Here is a 27,236-nt window from a genome sequence, read left to right as displayed (position 1 = left end):
TGTATCTCAGCACACAGTAAATTCGGGGAAACTTTGGTCCACAGCCAACATCACAGCGTTTTAATGGGCCTTGGTCCCATTGTTATCCGGGGGAACTTACTGCGCACAGATGTCTTGCCAGGTTTAGCCTCACACTTATTCCTGACGAAGGGCTTTTGCCCGAAACGTCGATTTCGCTGCTCGTTGGATTGCTGCCTGAACTGCTGTGCTCTTCCAGCACCACTAATCCAGAATCATACTCAATGGTGCCTGCCATAAATATAATTGCCTTTGTTGTGAAGCATCAACGTTGTTGTATCGATGTGATTATTTCCTGTCAGCCTAACTCTTGTTTATTTCCACCCTTCCACTGTTTACTCGTTGGTAATTTTATTTTTAACTCCGCCCACTTTGTCACCTATTATTCTGCTGTTCCATTTTTTTTCCATCTGGCCATAAACTCGTCAGGTCTTTCAAATATTTGGGTCACTGTATTCACATGTAACAGCTGAGTTGGCTTCTCTCTGCAATAACTGAGTTCGCTGGCAAACATTTACAGTGAATTGAGACCGATAATGGACACGATCAGAGTGTTTCTGTTGCCTATGTTTCTAAACTAGTTTGTCCTTTAAGTCAAGAGTTTGGTCACTACTTCGCAAACTGGATTAACAGTCAAAGAATTCCCATTTACACAGAATTCCCGATGTGGGATTCGGGGCATCAAGCACTCTGATTCCATGTTGCACTATTTCCCCACTGGTAAAATCAGTCCGCTACGAAAATACATTACAACACTATAGGGGGTCATGTTTTTAAACTAGAAGCCTGAACTAATAAATCCAAAAAGCTGAGTTCAATTCAGATCACGCGACTGTTCGCTGTATATTTAATGTGAACTTTAGTACACTGAAATTGGAATAATCTAAAGATTAGCCTGGTCTCTGCAAAAGAATATTTGCACATTTCATAAAGTGTTCCATCATTAACAGCCTGGCTCCTTGAACTACATTGATCGTCTGTTTCGTGCACTGTTCAAACACAAACAAGAGGGAAACAAATGTGGTATTCTGCCGGGCAGGCAGTTTGAAATGAATAATGTAGTGGTGCACGTATTTTAACTCAGCAAAGTCGGTGATTGTCACTTGTTTGCTCATTTCTCGAATGTGTGTGTAACATTTACTGTCCCCAGCAGAGAGGGATCAAGCTGTCAGCGTGTCTGTGTGTTTGAGAGAGAGAAAGATTGTAATATTTACAGTCCCCAGTAGAGGGGGATCAAGCTCTGACTATTCAGTGTGTGTGTGTGTGTGTGTGTGAGAGAGAGAGAGACAGAAAGAGAGAGATAAAGATTATAATATTTACAGTTCCCAGTAGAGGGGGATGATGCTGGATGCTGTGATATTCACAGGGTCCAGCAGAGGGAGATTGCTGTTAGTGGGGTGTGTGCAGTAATTGACATTGCCCTGATTAATACTCTTAAAGTCATATTATAGTGCAGCGTGGAGAAGATCAAGTATTCCAAAGAGGCTGTGGCTCTCTATGTAGCTCTTTATGTCTCGCTCTGTCTGTAGTTTTCTCTCTTTCTCTGTTAATCATAGCTAACCTGAAAGCGCACAATCACTGGTGACTCACTTTCCAGGAAAGAATAGCAAGAATAATTCTACATTTCTTTCTTTTCACACCATCGCAATGTTAATGTCTAATGCTCTGGCTTTAGGACTCACTTTTGTCTGTCATATTGCAAGGTGTGTTGGAAACGTCCTGATTGGGTTCCTATTTAAGTATATCAAATCATGAGAAATTGTTTTTCTCACCTTGTGACATGAATTAAGATCATTGCAAAAGGTTAGGTGTTATCTATTCCAGTATCAAGACTCTGGAACATGATGCAATCACTGTCAAATCTTTGTCTTTGTCACTTGTTTGCTCATTTCTCGAATGTGTGCGTAACATTTACTGTCCCCAGCAGAGGGATCAAGCTGACTGTCAGCGTGTCTGTGTGTTTGAGAGAGAGAAAGATTGTAATATTTACAGTCCCCAGTAGAGGGGAATCAAGCTCTGACTGTCAGCGTGTCTGTGTGTTTGAGAGAGAGAAAGATTGTAATATTTACAGTCCCCAGTAGAGGGGGATCAAGCTCTGACTGTTCAGCGTGTCTGTGTGTATGATTGATTAACCTTTCCAAGTATGGAATCGACTTCATTCAGGTATTATTTATTGCTGGAGATTTTGAAAAGTAAAACCAAAGGAATATTTTACTTCTTACTTTCAATGTCTTTAATCTCTTAATAATCCATTGCCTTTTTTATTTCAGTTTCTGAAGCTGATTTGATGACAACTTGAGGGTGAATTATGCAAACTAACGATTTCTTCTTCAGACATTTTTGCTCGATAATAATTTGCCACATGACTGCTTCAGCACAGTTTCTTGCCCTGTTCAAATGGTCTCTGGACTCTTTACAGAGGGTACAGTTCTGTGATCTCCTCGAACATTGGAGCAGCCCATTCAAACACATCCCTCCAGAAAGTCTATGGGCAAGTACAAATGTAATATTTCTGTGCCTTCAGAGCAATAACAAGCCCAATACATATTTGCTGTCACACAAAAAAACTGTTGGCGAGTTCACCCTACCTCGTGCAAGGGGAGGCGTTGAGAAGGTGGGACCTTCATAGCAACTTCAGCCAGTGTTGGAATCAAACCCACACTTCTGACATCATTCTGCATTTCAAAATCAACCATTCAGTCAACTAACCTAACCTCACAAGCACATAGCATGTATGTACAGGCAGTGATAATACAAACAAGCAGATGTAACATCCACATCACAGCATTTTGTTGCAGATATAAGAGGATGCACTAGATGGGAAAATCTCAGATCTTGGAAGTCTTACATCTGCTTTCCATTAGATTTTGTGTACGCTAGTTATTAATTGTAGCAGAGGACAGATTACTCACTCGAAATGATACATCTGTAACAAACCTCCACCCAAGAAGCCTAGCTGTGATAATATGCTGAGGGCAGCTTTAATTTGATCCATGTGGAATGTCTAACCCTCCACTTGTATGGAGATTCCATCCCACTGACTGAATGGAGTTGCTACCACCTGCTGGGACTACAGACAATCCCTACAAATGCACTTCTGGAATGCAGCCTTCAGATAGGTCAAGGATTCTGGTTCAGGCAGTCTGGGAGGATGAATGATGCAATCCAAAGGGGTAACCCCCATTATTCTGCCCAACAGCAGCCATTACAGAGAAAGCTATTGGGTTCCCCCCCCCCCCCCCCCACCTTGTCTCAGACTTCCGCAGCGACCCCTTAAATTCTGGAGATTAAGGGCCACGTGACCTTTCATCAGCCCCTTAATTAGCCAAAAGGCAAACAGGCAGCCTAATGTACACCTACTACACTGTATTTTTAAAAATACTCAACTTCAAATACATTAGTTGGAGATAGGAATAGCGAATGTTACAATCTCTTAAACGTTGGGTATAGTGTTGGTGGAGCAGAGATAAATCACCAAATGTTCCACCTTTTGCATACATTTTTATGTCGTATGTTTATATGTTTTGAAAATCCCTAATGTGAAGACTGATACAAAATCAGTATTACAAAGTCTGTTGTTTTCAAATTTTTACAATTAAATTTACTTCAGTTTCTTTAAATGGTCCACATTTTCTTTAATCTGTAATTCTCCTTTCCCTCGTATTAGTTTTGTTATCCCAATTTCCGAACTGCACTCTGTCTTTGCAGCTCTTAGCACATTTTATGTTTATTTTACTGTCCCTCATCTCGGTCATAACCACCCTGGATTAGCAGTATGAGTGGCTTTGTGTTTTGTTCTACGTTACACTTCACCCATTTTAATGCTGTTTTATAAGTAATGACCCTGCCTCTGAGTGATATGTGCTAGAACTGAACTGAATTATGATCTGTACAACTCCCATTGTTCATCTATAGGTTTATCCAATCACAATAATACAATTGGAACCGTTTGTTATCATTAGTCTCTGTCTCACCCAACAAAGGTTTCCTTTTGAAAAATCCAGAATCTTAATGACCAAATTATGCTTCTTCCTTTCAAACCTAACATTGAATTTGATCATATTATGATCATAGTGAGATGAATCTTCTTTTGCCATTACGCCATTAATTAAGTCTGTCCCACTATACATTCCAACATCTATGATCATTTGCCACTTTGTTGGTTCTGGACAAAAAAGTGCTCCCCAAAATTTATCTGGACTTCATGCAAGAAAGTCACACTTCACCTGAGTTATGATCTTCATCCCCAAAAGTAGAGATTGCAATCACCAAATAAAACATCTTTGCAGGAGGTCTTAAGATGTTAGAGGAGATTCAGGGTAAAGTCTTAAGCAGCTGAAGCATGAGATAAAATGGGAAAAAGTGTGAGCTTTTCAATTTTGAAAGAAAAAAATGAAATCTGTGCAGGGTGCATCCTGTCTTTTATTATTTAAAATTTACTTTTCAATGCAGTCAATCTCCTGAAAATCTTCTTAAAAGTTCTTCTTTCATTAAGTCATAAAATCGTAAGGTTTGAGTCATACAGTAAGTTATGGAAATAAATACAGGCAGCTAAAAGTTACAATTCCAGTTTATTCAGAACCCTACAAGACTCTGATGGGATTGACTTCAGTACTAAGAAATGACGATTGCCAGAAACCGCTGTTATGATCAAATATTAATAATATTTCTGCAATGCCAAACATTATAAGCAGCACTTTCTTTGGAATAATGTATTTTCCTAAAAAGCAGAAGACTTCACCACAACAAACAAATTTTGAGAATATTTAAACTGCGTAGCAGTCAGATGTCAGCGGACTAACAAAAGACTGCAATGAGGACGAAGCCTGCATTAACGGTAAAAGATCAACACTGCAGCCTCTGTCACCTCCTTCGATGCACTCCATGACTGGTGTGTGCCAACACCATTCCAGTCAAAGGCTGTGAAATCTCCACACTGCCTTGGCGATGTCTCAGGGAAGTATCCTCCACCCCCAATACAGACCTAGACATAAACAATTTGAAAGATTATATTTATATTTATTAGCATTTATATTTATTAGCAATTATATTTATTAACAATTATATTTATTAGCATTTCGATAGGCAGAAACATCAGGAAATGCATTATTGAGACACAGGCTGAACTGCACTGATTCGGAAATGATTTCCCCAAAACCCCAGCACAAGCACCGGAAGCGACTGAATCTCATTTGGGGCAGTGTTAGACCTCAGTGCGGAAATGTAATCTGAAACAAAATCAGAATTTGCTGGAGAAACCCAGGAGGTCTGACAGCATCTGTGAAAGCAAATTGATTGTTTCGGGTCCAGCCATGGCAATTAGCTCTGACAAAGGACCTGACACATGAATTCTGCTTTCTCTCTTCGCGCATGTTGCCGAACCTGCTGAGTTTCTCCAGCAATTTACGCTTTCGGTTCAAATTTCCGATGTCCCCAGTTCCTTGTTTTGCTAAAGAAACATAAACTCAGTTGCTCCTCATTCCCATGTAATGCGTTTTGCTGGTAGGTCTGTCCAAAGTTTCTGTTTGCTCACTCGTAAATCACAGCACTTCCCCCCCCCCCCTCCCGTCCCCCACCTGCCACTCCTCCAACATCCCTCTTTCCCGCAGTTCCCTTACTTACATGTTCTGCATTGCATCCTTTGTATTTCACTCCAGAACACATCGCCATTGCTGCCTTTTCATTGTTAAAAACCCTGAATTGGACAAATCCTGGTTCAAACTCAGCTGCAAACACATAACAAATTACACGATTATTTAGATATAAAACAATTATACATCTGGAACTTCTGACAAAGTTCTGTACTTATTGAAAATGTGCAATTGTCAATGAGTAAAAGATTAGATTACTTACAGTGTGGAAACAGTCCCTTCGGCCCAACAAGTCCACGCCGCCCCGCCGAAGCACAACCCACCCATACATCTACCCCTTATCTAACACTACGGGCAATTTACCATGGCCAATTCACCAGACCTGCACATCTTTGGACTGTGGGAGGAAATCAGAGCACCAGGAGGAAACCCACACAGACACGGGGAGAATGTGCAAACTCCACACAGACAGTTGCCTGAGGCGGGAATTGAACCCGGGTCTCTGGCACTGTGAGGCAGCAGTGCTAACCACTGTGCCACTGTGCCACCATGCCACCCACAAAGGGAACTGTTTATAGCACCAATGGTACATGTATTCCGGTACAGCCTCTATGGATTTGAAAATTTTATTTGTGTTTATTGCTGTTTCAAAATGATGGCAAATACTGCAGTGTGGGATCCCTTAATCATTTCACAGTTTGAGATTAGATTCCCACAACCAGTCCACACTGACCCTCCAAAGAGTAACCCACCCAGACCCATTCCCCTCTGAATGATGCAGCTAACACTATGGGCAATTTAGCCTGGCCAATTCACCTGACCTGCACATCTTTGGACTGTGGGAGGAAACTGGAGCAAACCCACACAGACACGGGGAGAATGTGCAAACACCAGACTGACAGTTGCCCAACGTTGGGATGGAAGCTGGAACCCTGATGCTGTGAGACAACGATGCTAACCACTGAGCCACTGTGCTGCACTACTAGCCGAATGTCTCCAGCCTTTTCCACGATTATTATCCTGAATGCACTGAAAGTTTGTTGGCACCATGTTCATCGGCAACTTCCAAAAAGGAATGTGATGCAAACTGGGAAAGGGGGGAAAGTAAAGCAAGACAATAAGATAAAAGCAGGAGATGAGGAAACTGGATAGGTCGCTCTGTGCTGTAAGATACTAGTTATGATTGTTTACTCTTCCATAACAGGACTGCATTTTCCACCAGTTTTCCCAAATGTAAATTGTGTTAAACTCTCTTTGATAAATGTGGTTCAGGGGCAGCTGAAAGACATTTACTCAAAATAACCTTCCACTAGCCCTTTATGGGTAAACCAGATCACAAACTGGAAATTCTTGGGTCTTTGCAGATGTTGTACAAACCTTTAAGTTATCGGTTGAAGGCAAAAGCCTTTTTAGCCAAAAAAAAAAGTAAACAGAGCATTTTGCACTAACCTTGAGAATTAGGCCCATACAAACTTTTGACCTTCGCATCATTGCCAAGATCATAAAGAATTGGAGAGAAAGGTCCATTATTTTCTTGGCATATCCCTTTGTTGTATTCGACAGGGAATTGCTGAAATTGAGCACATTGGTCACAAAGATCACTCACTTGATGTCTTGCTCTCATATTAAAAAATCTCCCTGTGCCCATTTCTCCCACACTTCTTAATTTCTCAGTTATCTCCTCACTGAACAATATCGCCCTCCCCAAAGCTTTTCAATTTCATTTCATCCATGAAGGCATTACTGCTTTCTCTGTTGAAGCTCCCAATACCTTCTGATTCTCAGCCTGTTCCAATGACAACATTGGTGTCTGCCTGTCAGAGGTGATTGGTCCAAGTTTCACAGTAGGACCTTGGCAACACAACCTAGACCGCCATTTCAGTGCAGCACAGAGGGTCTGTTGTATCGGGAGAGGATGTTGCATTATTGGAAGATTCTTTGCATGATAAATTCCAAAAACAACCCACAACACAAAGGGACAGAGATGATTTCATGACTCGATTCAAATAAAAGCAGGATAATTCCCCTAGTGTCCTCATCTACATTTGTCCCTTAATTGCTCTCTCTGAACTCTTCCTGCCAATGCAGCTTTTAGCTATAGAGCAAATAACTAAAATCAATTCATTGCCTTTGAAGAAATTAATGACAAAATATAGATGTAAAATTATAATAGTAACTACATTTCAATAAATTATTGCACTGGCTGTAAAATATTTTGAGATAGCTTTACAAAGTACAAAATACAAATTTTGTTTTGTTTTTCATTAAATTCATCAATATTCCTATGCAAAAACCCAGCACTTTCCTATTGTAGGTGTCAACTTCAACAGGTAGACTCTAACCATGTACTAAACCACAACAGCAGAACTGGATGCATCTTTTAGAATGCTTAAATTTTGCATTTTAAGCTGTAGTTTTAAAATTGTCCTAGCTTACGACTGTCAAATGCATCAAGGAAGAAGGTAAAGGTAATTTCACCATTGTCCAATTGGATCACAGGGCTGCTCTCTCATTAGAGAGACTGCTAATGGTGGCTTAACCTCAGGGTCACTGTGCCCCAGGTAGGGGGAAGAGGTTAAGAAAGAGAATCCTTTATGGTAACCTCAGCTTATGTAGGAACTGAACCCAGACTGCTGACATCACTACAAACTGTAAACCACCTTCCAGCCAACTGAGCTAACTGACCCCACATAAATGCAGCAAAAACAATTATGTTTGATTGCAATGTGCACCTGAGTTGGAAGAATTTTAAGTTAATGTTGATACAAGGCCATAGTGTGCCAAAACAGCTACATTATGAGCTCTTTTTCAGGTGCAATTTCTCGATTGCAAGCCACTGTGGCTCATTCTGTGCTTTTATTTTCCATGTGTTGCGAGAGGCAATGCTGAGACACTCACATGGAACAGCTGATGCAAGTTTCCTCCATATTCTTCCAGGAAGTTGGTTTCGGTGTGATAGCGGAGAATTGCTGCATCTTTCCAGCTGCTCAGTGGTGTGTTATTGGGCACGTGCCAGATCGCTATGTCTGAGGCCTTTATATCATAGTAACCTGGGTTCTGTTCAGAAATAGACACAGATCGTCAGAGCAACAGCGAATAGAGATCACGAGCATCACAGAGCTACTGAAGACAACCTGGGTAGTAGTCACATGCTGCTGTGCAAAGTGAAATTGAGAACACTTTCGTTGGCAAGGGAAGACCAATCTTCCATAAAATCCCATGTCAGCTTACTTTTTAGTAATTTGGTTCTCAGAATGTGAACATTGCTGCTTCGCTAGGCCAGCTTTTGTATCCCTTCCCAATGCCCTTGAGAAATTGGTGACTTGCTTGTTGAACTGCTGCAGTCCTTGGGGTGGATGTACAACCACAGGGCTGTGCCAAAGAGTTTCCAGGCTTTTGAGTTCCAAAATAGTGAGGAAATGACATTATCACTCCAAGTCAGAATGGTGAGTGTCTTGGAAAGGTACTTGCAGCTGATGGTGGACCTATGCATCTTCTCCTATTGTCTTTCTAAATGGTTGAGGTTACAGGTTCAGAAGCTGTCGAGTTATTGCAGTGCGTCTTATAGATGGTACACACTGCTGCTGCTCTGTTTGTGGGTGAAGGGGGCCATCTGCAAGAGTATTTCAGTTAGTACTCTTCACCTGCTTTTTCCTTAAAGACTCGTGCTTTTCCTCTTGGCAGATGCTTATTCGATTCCTTTTGCAAAGCCAACATTTACCTACCTACACAACACACTCAGACATCAGACCACAGTTCTTCACCACTTGCTGTGTCAAAAAAAGTTATTCCTCATGTCACCATTGGTGTGCTTTGGGTCTCGACCATTGGAAACACTGCACGGACCATGAAGGCAGAACCTGCTGGATCACGGTTGACTGGATCATAGAGTGGTGGATTAGGGAGGATCAGAATGTGTATTGGCTTTCGTCTATCCTGAAGCACTATGTTATTAGTAGCATCTCAAAGTATTTTCAGTCTCACGTGTCTCCTAATGTTACCCAGGTCATGTCCCCAGAATTCAAATTAACATCTAATTGTTACATTCTCCAAAAATCTTTAAAAATATTAATCATTTCTCCATCCTCTTTTGTGCACTGAAAACAAATACAATTCAGTGGCTCTCTTGTTGCTGAATCCAAAATTAAGGAATCATATCAGACATACTTACTTACTTAGTGCCCTTGATTAGTTTCCCTACAGTGTGGAAACAGGCCCTTCAGCCTAATGAGTCCACACTGGACCTCCGAAGAGTAACCCACTCCCCTCTCTGACTAATGCACCTAACACTACGGGCAATTTAGCATGGCCAATTCACCTGACCTGCACATCTTTGGATTGTGGGAGGAAACCAGAGCACCCAGAAGAAATCCACACAGACACGGGGAGAATGTGCATACTCCACATAGACAGTTGCCCGAGCCCAGAATCGAACCTGGGTCCCCGGTGCTGTGAGGTAGCAGTGCTAACCTCTGAGCCACCGTGCCGCCCCCCCCAATAAAGAAGTGTCCTCTGAACTCCACAAAAGTGAGTACTGCAGATGCGGGAGATTAGAGTCAAGAGTATGGTGCTGGAAAAGCACAGCAGGTCAGGCAGCATTGGAGTTTCCAGCATCACACTCTTGACTCTTCCTCTGAACTCCTCCTGTCTAGCCACATGGTACAGAAAGAATATTAATTATTTTATAACTTTACAGTTAAACCCAACTGATTCATGCATGATTTTTCAATCGATGTATGTCCACGTATTCTTTGATAATTCGCTTCCCTTAATACTACTTTACTGTTCTAGTTGTTTGAAATTTATACCCACATTTCAATTTCTCTTCCTTGCTTCAATTCTGGTCAGCGGCCCCACTTACACCAGTCATGACAAGCATTGTTTTAAACAAAGAGATTTCACAGAAACTGATCACCTTCAGGTCATCACTTGTCGCTCCTTCTGGCGAACCAAATGTCGCGTAGTTGGACCATGACCCATCTCCTGCTGGAAAATTGATATTACTCCCTTGCTGACTGGACCAGCGGTCCCCAGTGGTGCACTTCCCAAGTATATTGTTCTCATGGACACTTGCAACCAGAGTCCAACCCCCTCTGTCGGTAGTCATGTCACAGAAAGCCTGGTAGCTTTCACCATTACTGGTTATCAAGCGATGAATGCCATCTGCGGTGAAGAAGGTAATATTCAGCAAATCAGAGCAATCATGAGCAACACTAGCTCTGAACCCTGTGCACCAACTTGAGGGAAGTACCATCACAAGGGGAAGGCAAATGGGAAAAGAATCTCTTCTGATTACACTTCTTACGTGTTGAATCATTGAAAGGAAAATCAAGTAGGATAACTTGACAAGCTCATTTGGTCTTAAAATAAGAAGTAATGTGATTAGAGATATGCAATTTTTGACTCTGTATGTATGTAATATATATTGTATAGTGAAGGGGGTGTGGGTTCGGTTGCGTGGAAAAATACAAAATCAAAATGAAAGGAGAAAGTAAGATTGCAGGTTAGTGATGGGGCTGATTATTACTAGAAAATAAAAGGGACAAAATATGCGAGTGTCATTTTGTATCAGGGAACCATAAAAGTGCAGGGAAACTGGATAATAGAACAAATAAAGCGTGGCACCATGGCTCAGTGGTTAGCACTGCTGACTCACAGCACCAGGGACCCAGGTTCGATTCCAGCCTCGGGCGACTGTCTGTGTGGAGTTTGCACATTCTCCCTGTTCTACGTGGGTGTGCTCCGGTTTCCTCCCATGGTCCAAAGACATGCAGATCAGGTGAATTGGCCATGCTAAATTGCCCATAGTGTTAGGCGTATTAGTCAGAGGGAAATGGGTCCGGCTGGGTTACTCGTCGGAGGGTCGGTATGGACTTGTTGGGCCAAAGGGCCTGTTTCCACACTGTAGGGAATCTAGCCTTAAAGGCTTTGTACCTTAATGCATGAAGCATTCTGAATAAGGTCGATGAAATAAGACCATAAGACGTAGGAGTGGAAGTAAGGCCATTCGGCCCATCGAGTCCACTCCGCCATTCAATCATGGCTGATGGGCATTTCAACTCCACTTACCCGCATTCTCCCCATAGCCCTTAATTCCTTGTGACATCAAGAATTTATCAATTTCTGCCTTGAAGACATTTAGCGTCCCAGCCTCCACTGCACTCTGCGGCAATGAATTCCACAGGCCCACCACTCTCTGGCTGAAGAAATGTCTCCACATTTCTGTTCTGAATTTACCCCCTCTAATTCTAAGGCTGTGTCCACGGGTCCTAGTCTCCTCACTTAACGGAAACAATTTCCTAGCGTCCACCCTCTCCAAGCCATGTATTATCTTGTAAGTTTCTATTAGATCTCCCCTTAACCTTCTAAACTTCCTACAGTGTGGAAACAGGCCCTTTGGCCCAACAAGTCCATACCGACCCTCCGACGAGTAACCCAGCCAGACCCATTTCCCTCTGACTAATACGCCAATGAATACAATCCCAGGATCCTCAGCCGTTCCTCATATGTTAGACCTACCATTCCAGGGATCATCTGTGTGAATCTCCGCTGGACACGCTCCAGTGCCAGTATGTCCTTCCTGAGGTGTGGGGACCAAAACTGGACACAGTACTCCAAATGGGGCCTAACCAGAGCTTTATAAAGTTTCAGTAGCACAACGGTGCTTTTATATTCCAAACCTCTTGAGATAAGTGAGAACATCGCATTCACTTTCTTAATCACAGACTCAACCTACATGTTTACCTTTAGAGAATCCTCGACTAGCACTCCCAGATCCCTCTGTACTTTGGATTTACAAATTTTCTCACCGTTTAGAAAGTAGTCCATGCTTGTATTCTTTTTTCCAAAGTGCAAGACCTCGCATTTGCTCACATTGAATTCCATCAGCCATTTCCTGGACCACTCTTCCAAACTGTCTAGATCCTTCTGCAGCTTCCCCACTTCCTCAGTACTACCTGCCTGTCCACCTAACTTTGTATCATCGGCAAACTTTACTAGAATGCCCCCAGTCCCTTCATCCAGATCATTAATATATAATGCGAACAGCTGTGGCCCTAACACTGAACCCTGCGGGACACCGCTCGTCACCAGCTGCCATTCCGAAAAAGAACCTTTTATCCGAACTCTCTGCCTTCTGTCAGACAGCCAATGATGGCGTAAATCAGGGTAAATTGCGGTCACAAAGACTTAAAACTAGGTAAAGTGAAGGGGGGCTCAGGAGAAGTGATTAAAGGTTCCAGAACAAGAAATAGGACAGTAAATGAGAGGATAACCATGAGTAGAAAGACAGTCAATACAGGGCCGAAGGTGTTGTACTTATATGCACACAGTATACAAAACAAGGTACATAAGCTTGTAGTGCAGATTGAAATTGGTGGGTATGATGTTGTGGGTGTCACGGCAACATGACTGCAGGGGAGTCGCATGAGATCAGGACAAGGAACGAAATATCCAAGGATATATGTCTTATTGAAAGAACAGGCAAAGGGGGCAGGGTTTCCTTGTTAGTAAGAAATGACATTAAATCAATAGCAAGAAGTGATGGAGTCAGAGGATATAGAATCTGTGTGGTTGGAGTTGAGGAACTGCAAAGGAGAAATGATCCTGATCAGGATGTGGGGAAGAAAATAAATCAGAAGATGTTAGAAAGGCACTCTTACAATAATCCTGGGGGACTTCAATATACTGAGAAAATCCAGTTGATATCAGAGTCCAAGAAAACGAATTCGGTGAATGTCTGCAAGATGTTTTTAATGGAGCAGCTTGTGGAGGCGAGAGAGAGGCGGGGAAAACTGTCCCAGCTCCAGGAAAGTATGCAGAACCTGCTCCTGCTACAGACGATGGGGGTCGATGTCACGGAGGACCTCAAGGAGGTGAAGGGCCAGCAAGCCTCGCTCTTTGCCTCGGAGGCCTCCAGGATAATCTTCCGGTCCAGGGTCCGCTCGGTGGAGCAGGACGAGACGTGCTCACGTTTCTTCTTCCAGAAGGTGCACAAAGAGAGCTCCGTGCTCAGCAGCCTGAAGAAAGAAGATGGCTCGGTAACGTCATCTCAGGCTGACGTCATGAGGATCAGCAAATCCTTCTACGCCAGCCTGTATGACTCGAAGCCGACCGACAGCGCGGCCTCCCAGTCGTTCCTGTCCTCTATCACGGAGGTCCAAGATGACGGAACACGAGAGAGGCTGGACCAGCCGCTATCTCTGGATGAACTGACCAAGGCCCTCGAGTCCTTCGAAAAGAATAAAACTCCCGGAAGCGACGGCTTACCGGTCGAGGTTTATTCCGCTCTTTGGGACTTGATCGGCCAGGACCTGCTGGAGGTGTATGTCAGTATGCTTCGGGCAGGTACCATGAGTGAATCCATGAGGAAAGGCATCATCACCCTCGTCTACAAGCGGAAGGGGGAGAGGGAGGAAATTAGAAATTGGAGACCGATCTCACTGCTAAATGCAGACTACAAAATCTTGTCAAAGGTCATCGTCAACCGGGTCAGGTCTGTTCTGGGATCGGTGATCCACCCGGACCAAACCTGTGCTGTACCGGGCAGGAAGATCTCTGAGAGTCTCGCACTCCTCAGGGATACGATCGCCTACGTGCAGGACAGGGGGGTGGACACCTGCCTCATCAGCCTGGACCAGGAGAAAGCCTTTGACAGGATATCGCATACATATATGAGGGATGTCCTCTCCAAAATGGGCTTTGGGGAGGGAATCGGAAATTGGATCAGACTGCTCTACACCAACATTGTCAGTGCAGTCTCAATCAATGGGTGGGAATCAGATAGCTTCCCTGTAAGATCTGGAGTCAGGCAGGGATGCCCCCTCTCACCCGCCTTGTTTGTGTGTTGCATAGAGCCATTTGCTGAATCCATCAGGAAGGATGCGAGCCTGAGAGGGGTGACTATTCCTGGCAGCGGGGGCCTGCAGGTTAAGGCCTCCCTGTACATGGATGACGTCGCTGTTTTCTGCTCGGATCCGCTGTCCATGCACAGACTCGTGTGCATCTGCGACCAGTTCGAACGGGCCTCGGGGGCCAAGGTAAACCGAGGCAAGAGCGAGGCCATGCTCTTCGGGAACTGGGCCGACCAATCCTCTATCCCCTTCACCGTCAGGACTGACCACCTGAAGGTGCTGGGTATTTGGTTCGGGGGGGCTGGGGCGTGCGCCAAGACCTGGGAGGAGCGGATCAGGAAGATGAGACAGAAACTAGGCAGATGGGGGCAACGGTCGCTCTCCATCGCGGGAAAAAACCTGGTCATCAGGTGTGAGGTACTCTCAGTATTGCTATATGTGGCACAGGTCTGGCCTATCCCCAGGACCTGTGCTGCCGCAGTCACCCGAGCCATCTTCCAATTCATTTGGAGATCAAAGATGGACCGGGTCCGAAGAGACTCTATGTACAAAGACCGGTGCAATGGGGGAAAAAACACGCCCAATGCCACCCTCACCCTGATGGCCACCTTTGTGTGTGGCTGCATCAAGCTGTGCGTGGATCCCCGGTACGCAAACACCAAGTGTCACTACGTACTGAGGTTCTACCTGTCCCCGGTGTTGCGAAGGATGGGCCTGGCCTCGCTGCCGCGGAACGCTCCGAGTAGTTGGACCGTTCCATATCACCTGTCCTTCGTGGAGAAATTTATAAGGAAAAACACCTTTGACCACAAGTCCATCAGGAAGTGGTCAGCACGTAGCGTCCTTGAGACCCTTCGGGAAAAGGAGAGGGCGGATCCTGTCGAGCGGTTCCCTGAGCAGACTGTCAAAGCCATTTGGCAGAATGCCTCATCGCCAGAACTTTCCAACAAGCACCAAGACGTGGCTTGGCTGGTGGTGAGAAGGGCTCTGCCTGTGAGATCCTTTATGCACGCCCGGACTCTCTGCCGCATCGCACGCTGCCCTCGAAGTGGCTGCGGGGGGGACGAGACTGTCACACACCTCCTTCTGGAATGTGCCTATGCAGAGGAAGTCTGGAGAGGAATGCAGTGGTGCTTGTCGAGGTTCGTCCCGAGCAGCGCCGTGACGCGGGACTCCGTGCTCTACGGCCTGTTCCCTGGGACTCACACCGAGACGAACATTAACTGCGCCTGGAGGATCATCAACTCGGTGAAGGACGCTCTCTGGGCGGTCCGAAACCTGTTGATCTTCCAGCTGAAGGAGTTGACCCCGACCGAGTGTTGCAGACTGGCACATTCCAAGATCCAAGACTACGTGTTGAGGGACGCGCTGAAGCTTGGGGCAGCTGCCGCCAAGGCGCGGTGGGGAAAGACCACCGTGTAAGATCGGCCTGCCGAAAGAGGAACAGGGGGCCCATACAGAAGTTTTTTTTTTTTTTTTGGGCTCTGCTGATGCCTCAGCCAAATATATGTATATGAACAAGATTAAAAAATGCACAGGATTGTAAATGCGAATGACAAGGATAAAGTCGAATCTGTGTTTGTAAATATGGACATATGTATGGCATGATCCAATGTACAGACCATCAAATCATTCTATGAATAAAGTATATTTTTGAAATAAAAAAAAAGTTTTTAATGGAGCAGCTTGTGGTACAGCCACCACAAAACTGACAATTTTGGAATTGGTGATCTGTATTGAGCAAACTTGATTCGGGAGTTGGGTCCATCTAGCGATAAGTGACCAAAATAGGACTTGGAGGAGCTGGGGTGTTGGACTGGGGTGGAAGAAGTTAAAAATCACACAACACCAGGTTATAAAGTCCAACTGGTTTATTTGGAAGCACTACCTTTCAAAGCGTCGCTCCTTCTCCTACATCAGGTGGTTGTGAAGCAGGACCATAAAAGAGAGAATTTACAGCAAAGGATTACAATGATACATTGAACAAACCTAAGTCTTTCATATGTTAGAATGGATTTGCTAGTTTTGATTCTTTAATACAGAAATCCCAGAACTTCTTTTAAGTCACATTCTCAAGATAATTCAAGATTTTATATCAAAAGGTGACATCTCAGCTCAGACAATGCCTTAAATGTGCAAGGTTAGAGTCTGTTTCTATCCCAATCTTGAGTCAGACTGGTTCTAAAACTCGGGCTAATTGTCTATCTCATACGCTGCAGGCAAGGATGCCCTGAGGCATGGTACATTGGTGAGACCAAGCAGATGTTACAGCAACGGATGAATGGACATTGCACAACAATCAATAGGCAGGGGTGTTCCCTCCCAGTCAGGGAAAACGTCAGCGGTCTGGGACATTTGGCCTCGGACCTTCAGGTGACCGTCCTCCAAGTCAAACTTCGGGACTGGCAACCATGCAAAGTGGCCAAACAGAGGCTGATAGCCAAGTTCAGCACCCATAAGGATGGCTTCAACCGGTATCTTGGATTCGTGTCGCACAACAGGCACCTCACCGCTCTATACACTGTCTCTCACACACAAGTACGCACTCTTACATAAACACACCCTCTCTCATATGCACACAGATACACCCACACACACACACACACACATATACAAGTCTTTGGGGTGAATTCGGATTTGCAGATACATTCTATTTAAATTAGAATGCTGTGTGATCCATTAAACATTTCACTATTTGAGATTAGATTCCCTACAGTGTGGAAACAGGCCCTCTGGCCCAACAAATCCACACCAACCCTCCAAAGAGTAACCCACCCAGACCCATTTCCCCTCTGACTAATACACTAACACTATAGGCAATTTAGCATGGCCAATTCACATCTGTGGACTGTGGGAGGAAACCAGAGCACCCGGAGGAAACTCACACAGACACAGGAAGAACGTGCAAGCTCCACACAGACAGTTGCCCGAGGCTGGAATTGAACCTGGGACCCTGGTGCTGTGAGTCAGCAGTGCTAACCACTGAGCTGCCATGCCAGCCCTCTATTCTGTTCAAACAATACAGAACCTGCAAGCAGTCAATGCAGGCAGTCAATTCAAGTAATATTTATAAATTCCATTTTGGAAATAGAACCAGTCTCTCTCAAGATCAGGATAGAGACAGACTCTAACCTCACACCTTTAAGGCATTATCTGCACTGAGATGTCAAATTTTATGATTAAACCTTAAATTATTTTGAGAATGTGACTTAAAAGAAGTTCTGGAATTTCCATATTGAAGAACTGAAACCAGCAAATCCATTCTAAAAGATGAAAGACTTATCAATCCTTCACTGTAAATTCTGTTTCTTATGGTCCTGCTTCACAACCACCTGATGAAGGAGCAGCGCTTCGAAAGCTAGTGCTTCCAAATAAACTTGTTGGAATATAACCTGGTGTTGTGTGATTTTTAACTTTGATCAAAATATGACAGAATTCATCCTGCAGTTTGAGAGGGAGAAGCTGGAATCACATGTAACAGTATTAGAGTTGAGTAAACATAACTACAAAGACATGAGGGAGGGACTGTCCAGGGGGGGCGGCTAGCAGGGAAGATGGTGGAGCAGCAAAGGTGGGAGTTTCTGGGGGTAGTTTGCGGAGGCACAGCAGAAATTCATCCCAAGGAGGAAGAAACATACTAGGGGAAGAATGAGGAAGTCAGGGACGGTATAAAAACAAAGCAAAAGGTTACAGTGTCATGAATGAAGATTAGTAGGAAGCTAGAGAATTGGGAAGTCTTTTAAAAATTGTACAGGTTAACCTAAACAGCAATTGGGAGTAAGGGTTGGAGAAGGTGAAATATGAGGTGAGCTAGCTAGTAATCTAATAGAAGCTTGGAAGAGTTGCTTATCAGGTATGTATATAAAAGGATAGAGAGAGACAAAAGTGGACATTGTACCTCTGGAAAATGAGGTTGGAGAAGTAGTAACAAGGAGCAAATAAATGGCAGAGGAAGTGAATAGGTACTTTGCATCAGTTTTCACAGTGGAAAACACCAGCAGCAGGTCAGAACTTCAAATGGGTCAGGGAGCAGAAGTGAGGGTAGTTGCCGTCACAAAGGAGATGATGCTGGAGAGCTGAAAGGTCTGAAGGGTGGTCAAATCATCTGGATTAGATGGACTATACCCCAGAGTTCTGAAGGAGAGAGCTGAGGGGATTATAGAGGTGCTGGTGGTGATCGTTTAGGAATTACTGGTGTCGGGGAGGGCTTGACTAATTTTTGCCCTTTCCCCAAGGCACCGAAGGGAATTGTAAGCACACTGGCTACATCGTAGCTGCATGAGCCAATCACACTTGATGTCAAAAACATTTACCTTGGGTGATGTCATGTTTTTCTTTGAGTTCCCGACAGCTCCTTGAGAAATCGTGTCGGGGCTTCGATTTACCATTACAGCCGTCATATTTCAACTCGAAGTTACCAACTACCTGGAAATTTCCCTTGTCCACTTTTGAACCATGAGTTTCATCTTAAAATAAGAAAAAGACTTTGCGTCATTGGACATGACAAGACACAGGCAAGAAAAGACAGGAATGTAGCAGCATATAAGGTAGCAGTGCAGAGAAAGGAAGAGAAAAAGGGAAGGGAGTGAGGGGGGGAGGGACACAGAAACACAGCGATTCAGACAAGGAAACAAAGAGAAAGAGAAAGAAACTGAGGGAGCCATGAAAAGAGACATGGGATTGAGGGATGATGACATACTCAGACAGAAAGCTGGATAAGTGACAAGGAAAACAAGAGGGGAGGGAAATACATCTGGGACAGGAATGCCAGGATCACAGAGATGGGAAAGGAAGCATATAGAGAGATGAAGTGACAAAATGGACAGTGAGGCAGTAAGGAAAACAGGCACATAAAGGGTGAAGGAGTTAACAGAGCTTAAAAATGTGTTGCTGGAAAAGCGCAGCAGGTCAGGCAGCATCAAAGGAACAGGAGAATCGACGTTTCGGGCATAAGCCCTTCTTCAGGAATCCTTTGAGCTCTGATTTTTTAAGCTCTGATCTCCAGCATCTGCAGTCCTCACTTTTTCCAAGAAGGAGTTAACAGAGTCTGAGTTAAAATTAGAACGAGAACCTTGAGAGGGGGCTGACAAAATTGCCCACGTTTACACGATCAGGAAGAGTAGGACCATGAAAAATAAAGCCACAGGCAGAAGGACAATAAGGAAGAGGGAATAGATGGAGAGATTTATGTTGTGTTGCCGGTCAGAGGCATTGTGTGTCCTCTGGCACATTGCAGAATTGATTACAGTCCTGATGGGAACACCGCACTGACCATCTGTGGGTAGTCAGTATCCTCTTCATCAAGCAACAAAGTGATGTAGCTCCAGGAATGTCTGGGGGAGGGGATATGAATCATGGGGAATGAGGGAACCCCTGAGAAAGGATGCAATGGTACAGCCCAGGATCCAAGCTGTTCTGTACAGTCCCACCCATTACTTTATGTATCCCAGTTTAAATTCACAAAACAAATGCAATCATGATAAAGTCATCACTTACCTTCATGTTGAATAGGGGATTGCTCAGTGCTGGCAATAACAAGGAATAGAAGAAGGATGACCTTCATTTCTTCACAACAGCTTTTCTGTGAGGGGCTGTAATTCTGGGATCATCATTAACAAAATAAGAGAGGAGAGAAAGTACATTACCTCAGCTGGCATTTTGAATGTTGCATTAACGCATTAACTCTACGCATTGGGATGGATGAAGTCAGTTCCTGCCTTATTGTCGAAAGTTACTCATGGGTATCACTGGAAATCTAAGTCAGACTACATAGAGTAACTTGGAGATAGTGAGAACTGAAGATGCTGGAGATCAGAGTGGATGGAGAGTGGAGATGGAAAAAGCACAAAATCACCTTCTTGTGGGCACTTGTGGATAGATAAAAATGCCATCTGTGCAAACATCCCTTAACCAAATAATACAACAAAATCATTGTCAAATCAGGTAGAGAATACATATAGAGAGAGCAATAAGAATGGGGTAAAAAGGAGAAATTTTGAAAAATAAGAATTGTTATAGAGGTACAGACATCTTGGTGTGTTGTGGAAAATGGTAAGAATAGTTGACAGGAAGGGGCACATTCTTGTCTTTGTAACAAAGGTCAGAAGTTTAAAGCTGAAAATGTGTTGCTGGAAAAGCGCAGCAGGTCAGGCAGCATCCAAGGAACAGGAGAATCAACGTTTCGGGCATCAGCCCTTCCTCAGGAATGAGATAAGTGTGTCCAGCAGGCTAAGATAAAAGGTAGGGAGGAGGGATTTGGGGGAGGGGCGTTGGAAATGTGATAGGTGGAAGGAGGTCAAGGTGAGGGTGATAGGCCGGAGTGCGGTGGGGGCAGAGAGGTCAGGAAGAAGATTGCAGGTTAGGAAGGCGGTACTGAGTTCGAGGGATTTGACTGAGACAAGGTGGGGGGAGGGGAAATGAGGAAACTGGAGAGAAATCTGAGTTGATCCCTTGTGGTTGGAGGGTTCCCAGGCGGAAGATGAGGCACTCTTCCTCCAACCATCGTGTTGCTATGGTCTGGCGATGGAGGAGTCTAAGGACCTGCATGTGGAGTGGGAGGGGGAGTTGAAGTGTTGGGCCACGGGGTGGTTGGGTTGGTTGGTCCGGGTGTCCCAGAGGTGTTCTCTGAAACGTTCCACAAGTAGGCGGCTTGTCTCCCCAATATAGAGGAGGCCACGTCGGGTGCAGCGGATGCAATAAATGATGTGTGTGGAGGTGCAGATGAATTTGTGGCGGATATGGAAGGATCCCTTGGGGCCTTGGAGGGAAGTAAGGGGGGAGGTGTGGGCGGAAGTTTTACATTTCTTGCGGTTGCAGAGGAAGGTGCCGGGAGTGAAGGTTGGGTTGGTGGGGGGTGTGGACCTGACAAGGGAGTCACGGAGGGAGTGGTCTTTTCAGAATGCTGATAGGAGAGGGGAGGGAAATATATCCCTGGTGGTGGGGTCTGTTTGGAGGTGGCGGAAATGATGACGGATGATACGATGTACATGGAGGTTGGTGGGGTGGTAGGTGAGGACCAGTGGGGTTCTGTCCTGGTGGCGGTTGGAGGGGCGGGGCTCAAGGGCGGAGGAGCGGGAAGTGGAAGAGATGCGGTGGAGGGCATCGTCAACCACGTCTGGGGGGATATTGCGGTCCTTGAAGAAGGAGGCCATCTGGGTTGTACGGTATTGGAACTGATCCTCCTGGAAGCAGATGCGACGGAGACGAAGGAATTGGGAATATGGGATGGCGTTTTTACAGGGGGTAGGGTGAGAGGAGGTGTAGTCTAGGTAGCTGTGGGAGTCGGTCGGTTTATAGTAAATGTCCATGTCGATTCGGTCGCCCGAGATAGAAATGGAAAGGTCTAGGAAGGGGAGGGAGGGGTCTGAGATGGTCCAGGTGAATTTGAGGTCGGGGTGGAAGGTGTTAGTAAAGTGGATGAACTGTTCAACCTCCTCATGGGAACACAAGACAGTGCCGATACAGTCATCGATGTAGCAGAGGAAAAGGTGGGGGGTGGTTGCCAGTGTAGCTGCGGAAGATGCACTGTTCCACATATCCTACAAAGAAGCAGGCAGAGCTGGGGCCCATGCAGGTGCCCATGGCTACTCCTTTGGTTTGGAGGAAATGGGAGGATTGGAAAGAGAAGTTGTTCAGGGTGAGGACCAGTTCAGTCAGTCGACGGAGGGTGTCAGTGGAAGGGTACTGGTTGGTACAGCGGGAAAGGAAGAAGCGGAGGGCTTTGTGATGGGGGATGGAGGTGTACAGGGACTGGATGTCCATGGTGAAGATAAGGCGTTGGGGACTGGGGAAGCGAAAATCATGGAGGAGGTGGAGGGCGTGGGTGGTGTCCCGAACGTAGGTGGGGAGTTCTTGGACTAAGGGGGACAGGACCATGTCGAGGTATGCAGAGATGAGTTCGGTGGGGCAGGAGCAGGCTGAGACAATGGGTCGGCCGGGGCAGTCAGGTTTGTGGATTTTGGGCAGGAGGTAGAAACGGGCGGTGCGAGGTTGTGGAACTATGAGGTTGGAGGCGGTGGATGGGAGATCCCCTGAGGTGATGAGGTTATGGATGGTCTGGGAGATGATGGTTTGGTGGTGGGAGGTGGGGTCATGGTCAAGGGGGCAGTAGGAGGAGGTGTCCGCGAGCTGGCGTTTAGCCTCAGCGGTGTAAAGGTCGGTGCACCAAACTACTACCGCGCGTCCCTTGTCTGCTGGTTTGATAGTGAGGTTGGGGTTGGAACGGAGGGAGTGGAGGGCTGCAGGTTCCGAGGGTGAGAGATTGGAGTGGGTGAGAGGGGTGGAGAAGTTGAGGCAGTTAATGTCGTGGCGGCAGTTGGCTATGAAGAGATCAAGGGCGGGTAAGAGGCCAGCACAGGGTGTCCAGGTGGATGGGGTGTATTGGAGGCAGGAGAAGGGGTCGTCAGAGGGTGGGCGAGAATCCTGGCTGAAGAAGGAGGCGCGGAGGCGAAGGCGGCGGAAGAATTGTTCGATGTCACGCTGCGTGTTGAATTCTTTAATCCGAGAGCGTAGGGGAATGAAGGTGAGGCTTCTGCTGAGAACTGATCTTTCATCCTCAGAGAGGGGTAGTTCTGGAGGGATGGTGAAAACACGGCAGGGTTGGGAGCTAGGACCTGGTGTGGGGCTGGAGCTGGGAGTGGGGGCGGGGTTAGGCGTGGGGGTGGGGACGGAGATCGGCGTGGGGGCGGGGACGGAGATCGGCGTGGGGGCGGAGACGGAGATCGGCGTGGGGGCGGAATTGGGTGTGGTATCGGAGATCGGCGTGGGGGCGGGGTTAGGCGTGGTGACGGAGATCGGCGTGGAGGCGGGGTTAGGCATGGTGACGGAGATCGGCATGGGGGTGGAGACACATGCGGCGTTGTGGTCGTGCAGGTTAGTGATGTCACTGGGGGGCGGAAGTGGCTCCGGCTACAGCAACCCAGGGGGCGGAAGTGGCTGTGGCGACGACAGAGACAGTGTTTTTCCCGAAACCCGCAGAGGCCGCGAATCTGTCGGTGATGGTCTTCCTGGCGATCGTGTAGGCGGTTGTCTGGGCAGTGATCGTGGGGGCGGAAGTGAAGTCATGGTCCGCGGCGGCGGTTGTTGCCGCGGGCGCTGGAGCGGTTTGTCCTTGGACTCCTCCATTGCCATCCCATAGCAACACGACGGTTGGAGGAAGAGCGCTTCATCTTCCGCCTAGGAACCCTCCAACCACAAGGGATGAACTCAGATTTCTCCAGTTTCCTCATTTCCCCTCCCCCCACCTTGTCTCAGTCAGATCCCTCGAACTCAGCACCGCCTTCCTAACCTGCAATCTTCTTCCTGACCTCTCTGCCCCCACCCCATTCCGGCCTATCACCCTCACCTTGACCTCCTTCCACCTATCGCATTTCCAATGCCCCTAGGTCCACACCCTCCACCAACCCAACCTCCCCTCCTGGTACCTTCCCCTGCAACTGCAAGAAATGCAAAACTTGCACCCACACCTCCCCCCTTACTTCCCTCCAAGGCCCCAAGGGATGCTTTCATATCCACCACAAATTCACCTGCACCTTCACACACATCATCTATTGCATCCGTGCATCCGATGTGGCCTCCTCTATATTGGGGAGACAGGCCGCCTACTTGCAGAACGTTTCAGAGAACACCTCTGGGACACCCGGACCAACCAACCCAACCACCCCATAGCTCAACACTTCAACTCCCCCTCCCACTCCACCAAGGACATGCAGGTCCTCAGACTCCTCCATCGCCAGACCATAGCAACACGACGTTTGGAGGAAGAGTGCCTCATCTTCCGCCTAGGAACACTCCAACCACAAGGGATGGACTCAGATTTCTCCAGTTTCTTCATTTCCCCTCCCCCCACCTTGTCTCAGTCAAATCCCTTGAACTCAGCACCGCCTTCCTAACCTGCAATCTTCTTCCTGATCTCTCCGCCCCCACCGCACTCCGGCCTATCACCCTCACCTTGACCTCCTTCCACCTATCGCATTTCCAATGCCCCTCCCCTAAGTCCCTCCTCCCTACCATTTATCTTAGCCTGTTGGACACACTTTCCTCATTCCTGAGGAAGGGCTTATGCCCGAAACGTCGATTCTCCTGTTCCTTGGATGCTGCCTGACCTGCTGCGCTTTTCCAGCAACACATTTTCAGCTCTGATCTCCAGCATCTGCAGTCCTCACTTTCTCCTCGTCAGAAGTTTAAAGTCAAGGCATTCATTAGCTAATGGAAGGTGATGCACAATTAAACAACGAACAGATTTTGCAAATTTTTCTCTTCTCAGTGATTGGGGGAGTACAGCCCATCAGTACAACAATAATATTCAGCCAGGACTGTCAAATGGATGATTCAACTAATCCACCTCCAGATGTGCCCTGAATCACAGCCGATTCAGTTCCTACATACTATATCGAGAAATGGCTAAGGGCTCTGACAATATTCCAGCAATAGCACTGCCAACTTGTGTTGGCAAACTGTTCCAATACAGATACAAATGGGATCTACTGAAAATAGAGTAATTTGCCCAGATATGTCATGTATTTAAAAAGCAGGCCAAATTAACCATCCCATTAGTCTACCCTTGATCATCAGTAAAGTCATGGGAAGAGTCACAAAAAGTGCTACCAAGCAGCAATAACCTGCTCACTGATGCCCAGTTTGGGTTTCTCCAGGGCCTCAAAACTCGTGACCTCATTGTAGCCTTTTTTCAAACGTGAACATCTTCTGAAGGAGACTTCCCACACCTCTCTCTATCCCTGGCACCTCCTCCACCCACACTCACTACCAAGCTAGTCGGGTTTAACTGCAATTGCGAGTGTTCCATGTCCAGGGAGTTCAATCTGTTTTGTGAGTTGCAAGTGTTTGTAGTTTTCCCAGCCAAGATCTAAGAAATTAGATCTTATGAGAGTAGACATCTGTTATGTGCAGCAATAATTCTAAATAAAGCACTTCAGTGCATTCATCAATGCTGAGTTAGAAATGTATCTGGCAGATGCTATCTTGGCACAGCTCAGGCACTGATGAACATGCAACATTTATATTGATTTATGAAGAATTTCTGAACTTGCTGGGTTTGTATAAAGAAGCCTACAACATTTGGATTTTGAGGCTTGAATTAACATTTATGTCAATTAATTAACATTTGAAAACTGCACCCATTGTCATGTGACTGAACCTTCAGGATTAGCTCCAACTGTAGCCATACGCACAGATGACAATGACCACAAATTCAACTGGGGCAACACAACGATCAAAGAACAAGCTAAACATAGAACAGCCAGAGAATTTCTAGAAGCACGGCTCTCAGCCACGGACTTCATCAACAAGCGCATTGACCTAGACCCAATGTAACGGCCACTACACCGAACAACTGGAACTAGCAGGAACAGCACCAAATGAATTCACAAGACACAGTACAGCAGCGCTTCACAGGAGGCTCCAAAGCACTGAAGATGTCACCTAGACAGGGGATAAAATGTCTGAAAATCAACTTCCCAGCTCGGCAAACATACCCACAACCACGACAACTAGCACACAAGCTCCAAATCTTTACACAAACCTTGAACTTGTGTCAATAAGTAAACAAAAGAAAATCAGTTCATCCTTACTTCCGTCGATTTGCATTATGAGTTCATCCATTTTCTTTCGAATGTTGTGCACATTAGGAGGATAGTTTTCATGTAATCCTTAAACGGTTTTTGTAAGTTCTGGCTGATATACTCTTCAAAATGAACTCTCAATCCCTTCCTGTCACGGTCTGTTCATCATTCTCCACATTGTGGAGGTGGCAGTTTTGGGCTGGGGTGGACAAATTTTAAAAATCACACACCAGGTTATAGTCCAACAGGCTTATTAGGAAGTACTAACTTCAGAGTGCTGCACAGTGTCATGCACGACAATCTTTTGCTTATAAATTCTGTTCTTTTATGATCCTGCTGCACAGCAACCTGATCAAGATGCAGCACTCTGAAAGCTGGTACTTCCTAGTAAACCGTTTGGACTATAACCTGGTGTTATGTGATTTTTAACATTCTCCATATTAATAACTTTCTGTAAAACCTTCCAGATCTCCTCACAGAATAAAAACCTACATAGAACACTTTACCAGCACTTGCGTTGACTTTTTGCGTTTTAGCTCATGACATTTTACTTGGTTACTTTCAGCGGTGAAGAACAAAACAAAACTTTTTACCGTACTTAAGAACTAACACTGTGCTATTGATTTTGTTCTAAATAAACTTGAAAGGGAGAAGAAGCCAGCCTCCATAAACCAACATCTCACAGCTCTCAGTGTTCTACTTACGCTGATTTAGGAGAATTCTTCAGGAATTTTCTGGGATAAATGTTGCCAAAACACTGGATATCTGGCCCAGTTGGTCTCCTGGTGTGTTTCAGAGGTTCCTCCTCATGGCTTTAACAGCAATTACCAACAAATGGTGGCTGTCCTTCTGGATGGTGAGTATCCTGTTACGGTGCATTTGAAAGCAACAGGATCATGATGTTCACTCACAAACACCTCAGTATTTCGCCCGAGGCATCGTTTCAAAACACATTAACCTTTACTTATAAATAGTCTGCACTCAGCCTGTTATCCACTTCTCCACTGAAATCATGACACATAGAGTCATAGAGATGTACAGCACAGAACAGAACAGCACAGAAACAGTCCAACTCGTCCATGCCGACCAGATATCTCAACCCAATCTAGTCCCACTTGCCAGCACCGGGCCCATACCGCTCCAAATCCTTCCTATTCATATACCCATCCAGCTGCAATTGTATTCACCCCCACGAC

At 45.7% G+C, this 27,236-nt stretch overlaps 1 protein-coding gene across 1 annotated transcript; it reads right to left on the bottom strand.

The window, feature by feature from the left end:
- Positions 1–4,572: 4,572 nt before the first annotated feature.
- LOC140475952 (intelectin-1a-like) lies at positions 4,573–26,895 on the bottom strand. The gene is made up of 8 exons (XM_072567866.1): positions 26,745–26,895; positions 19,958–20,060; positions 18,775–18,927; positions 10,525–10,772; positions 8,508–8,666; positions 7,059–7,179; positions 5,641–5,744; positions 4,573–5,002 (listed from the first exon to the last, which is right to left on the bottom strand). Exons 2-8 carry the CDS (start codon positions 20,022–20,024, stop codon positions 4,850–4,852), a joined length of 1,005 nt encoding a protein of 334 aa, XP_072423967.1. The 5' UTR covers positions 20,025–20,060; positions 26,745–26,895; the 3' UTR covers positions 4,573–4,849.
- Between the last annotated feature and the right edge of the window lie 341 nt (positions 26,896–27,236).

The sequence above is a fragment of the Chiloscyllium punctatum genome, chromosome 4 (assembly GCF_047496795.1).
Source record: "Chiloscyllium punctatum isolate Juve2018m chromosome 4, sChiPun1.3, whole genome shotgun sequence".
In the NCBI taxonomy this organism is placed as follows: Eukaryota; Metazoa; Chordata; class Chondrichthyes; order Orectolobiformes; family Hemiscylliidae; genus Chiloscyllium; species Chiloscyllium punctatum.
The sequence above is the reverse complement of the archived record's forward strand: the minus strand, read 5'-3'. Positions and strand labels throughout refer to the sequence as shown.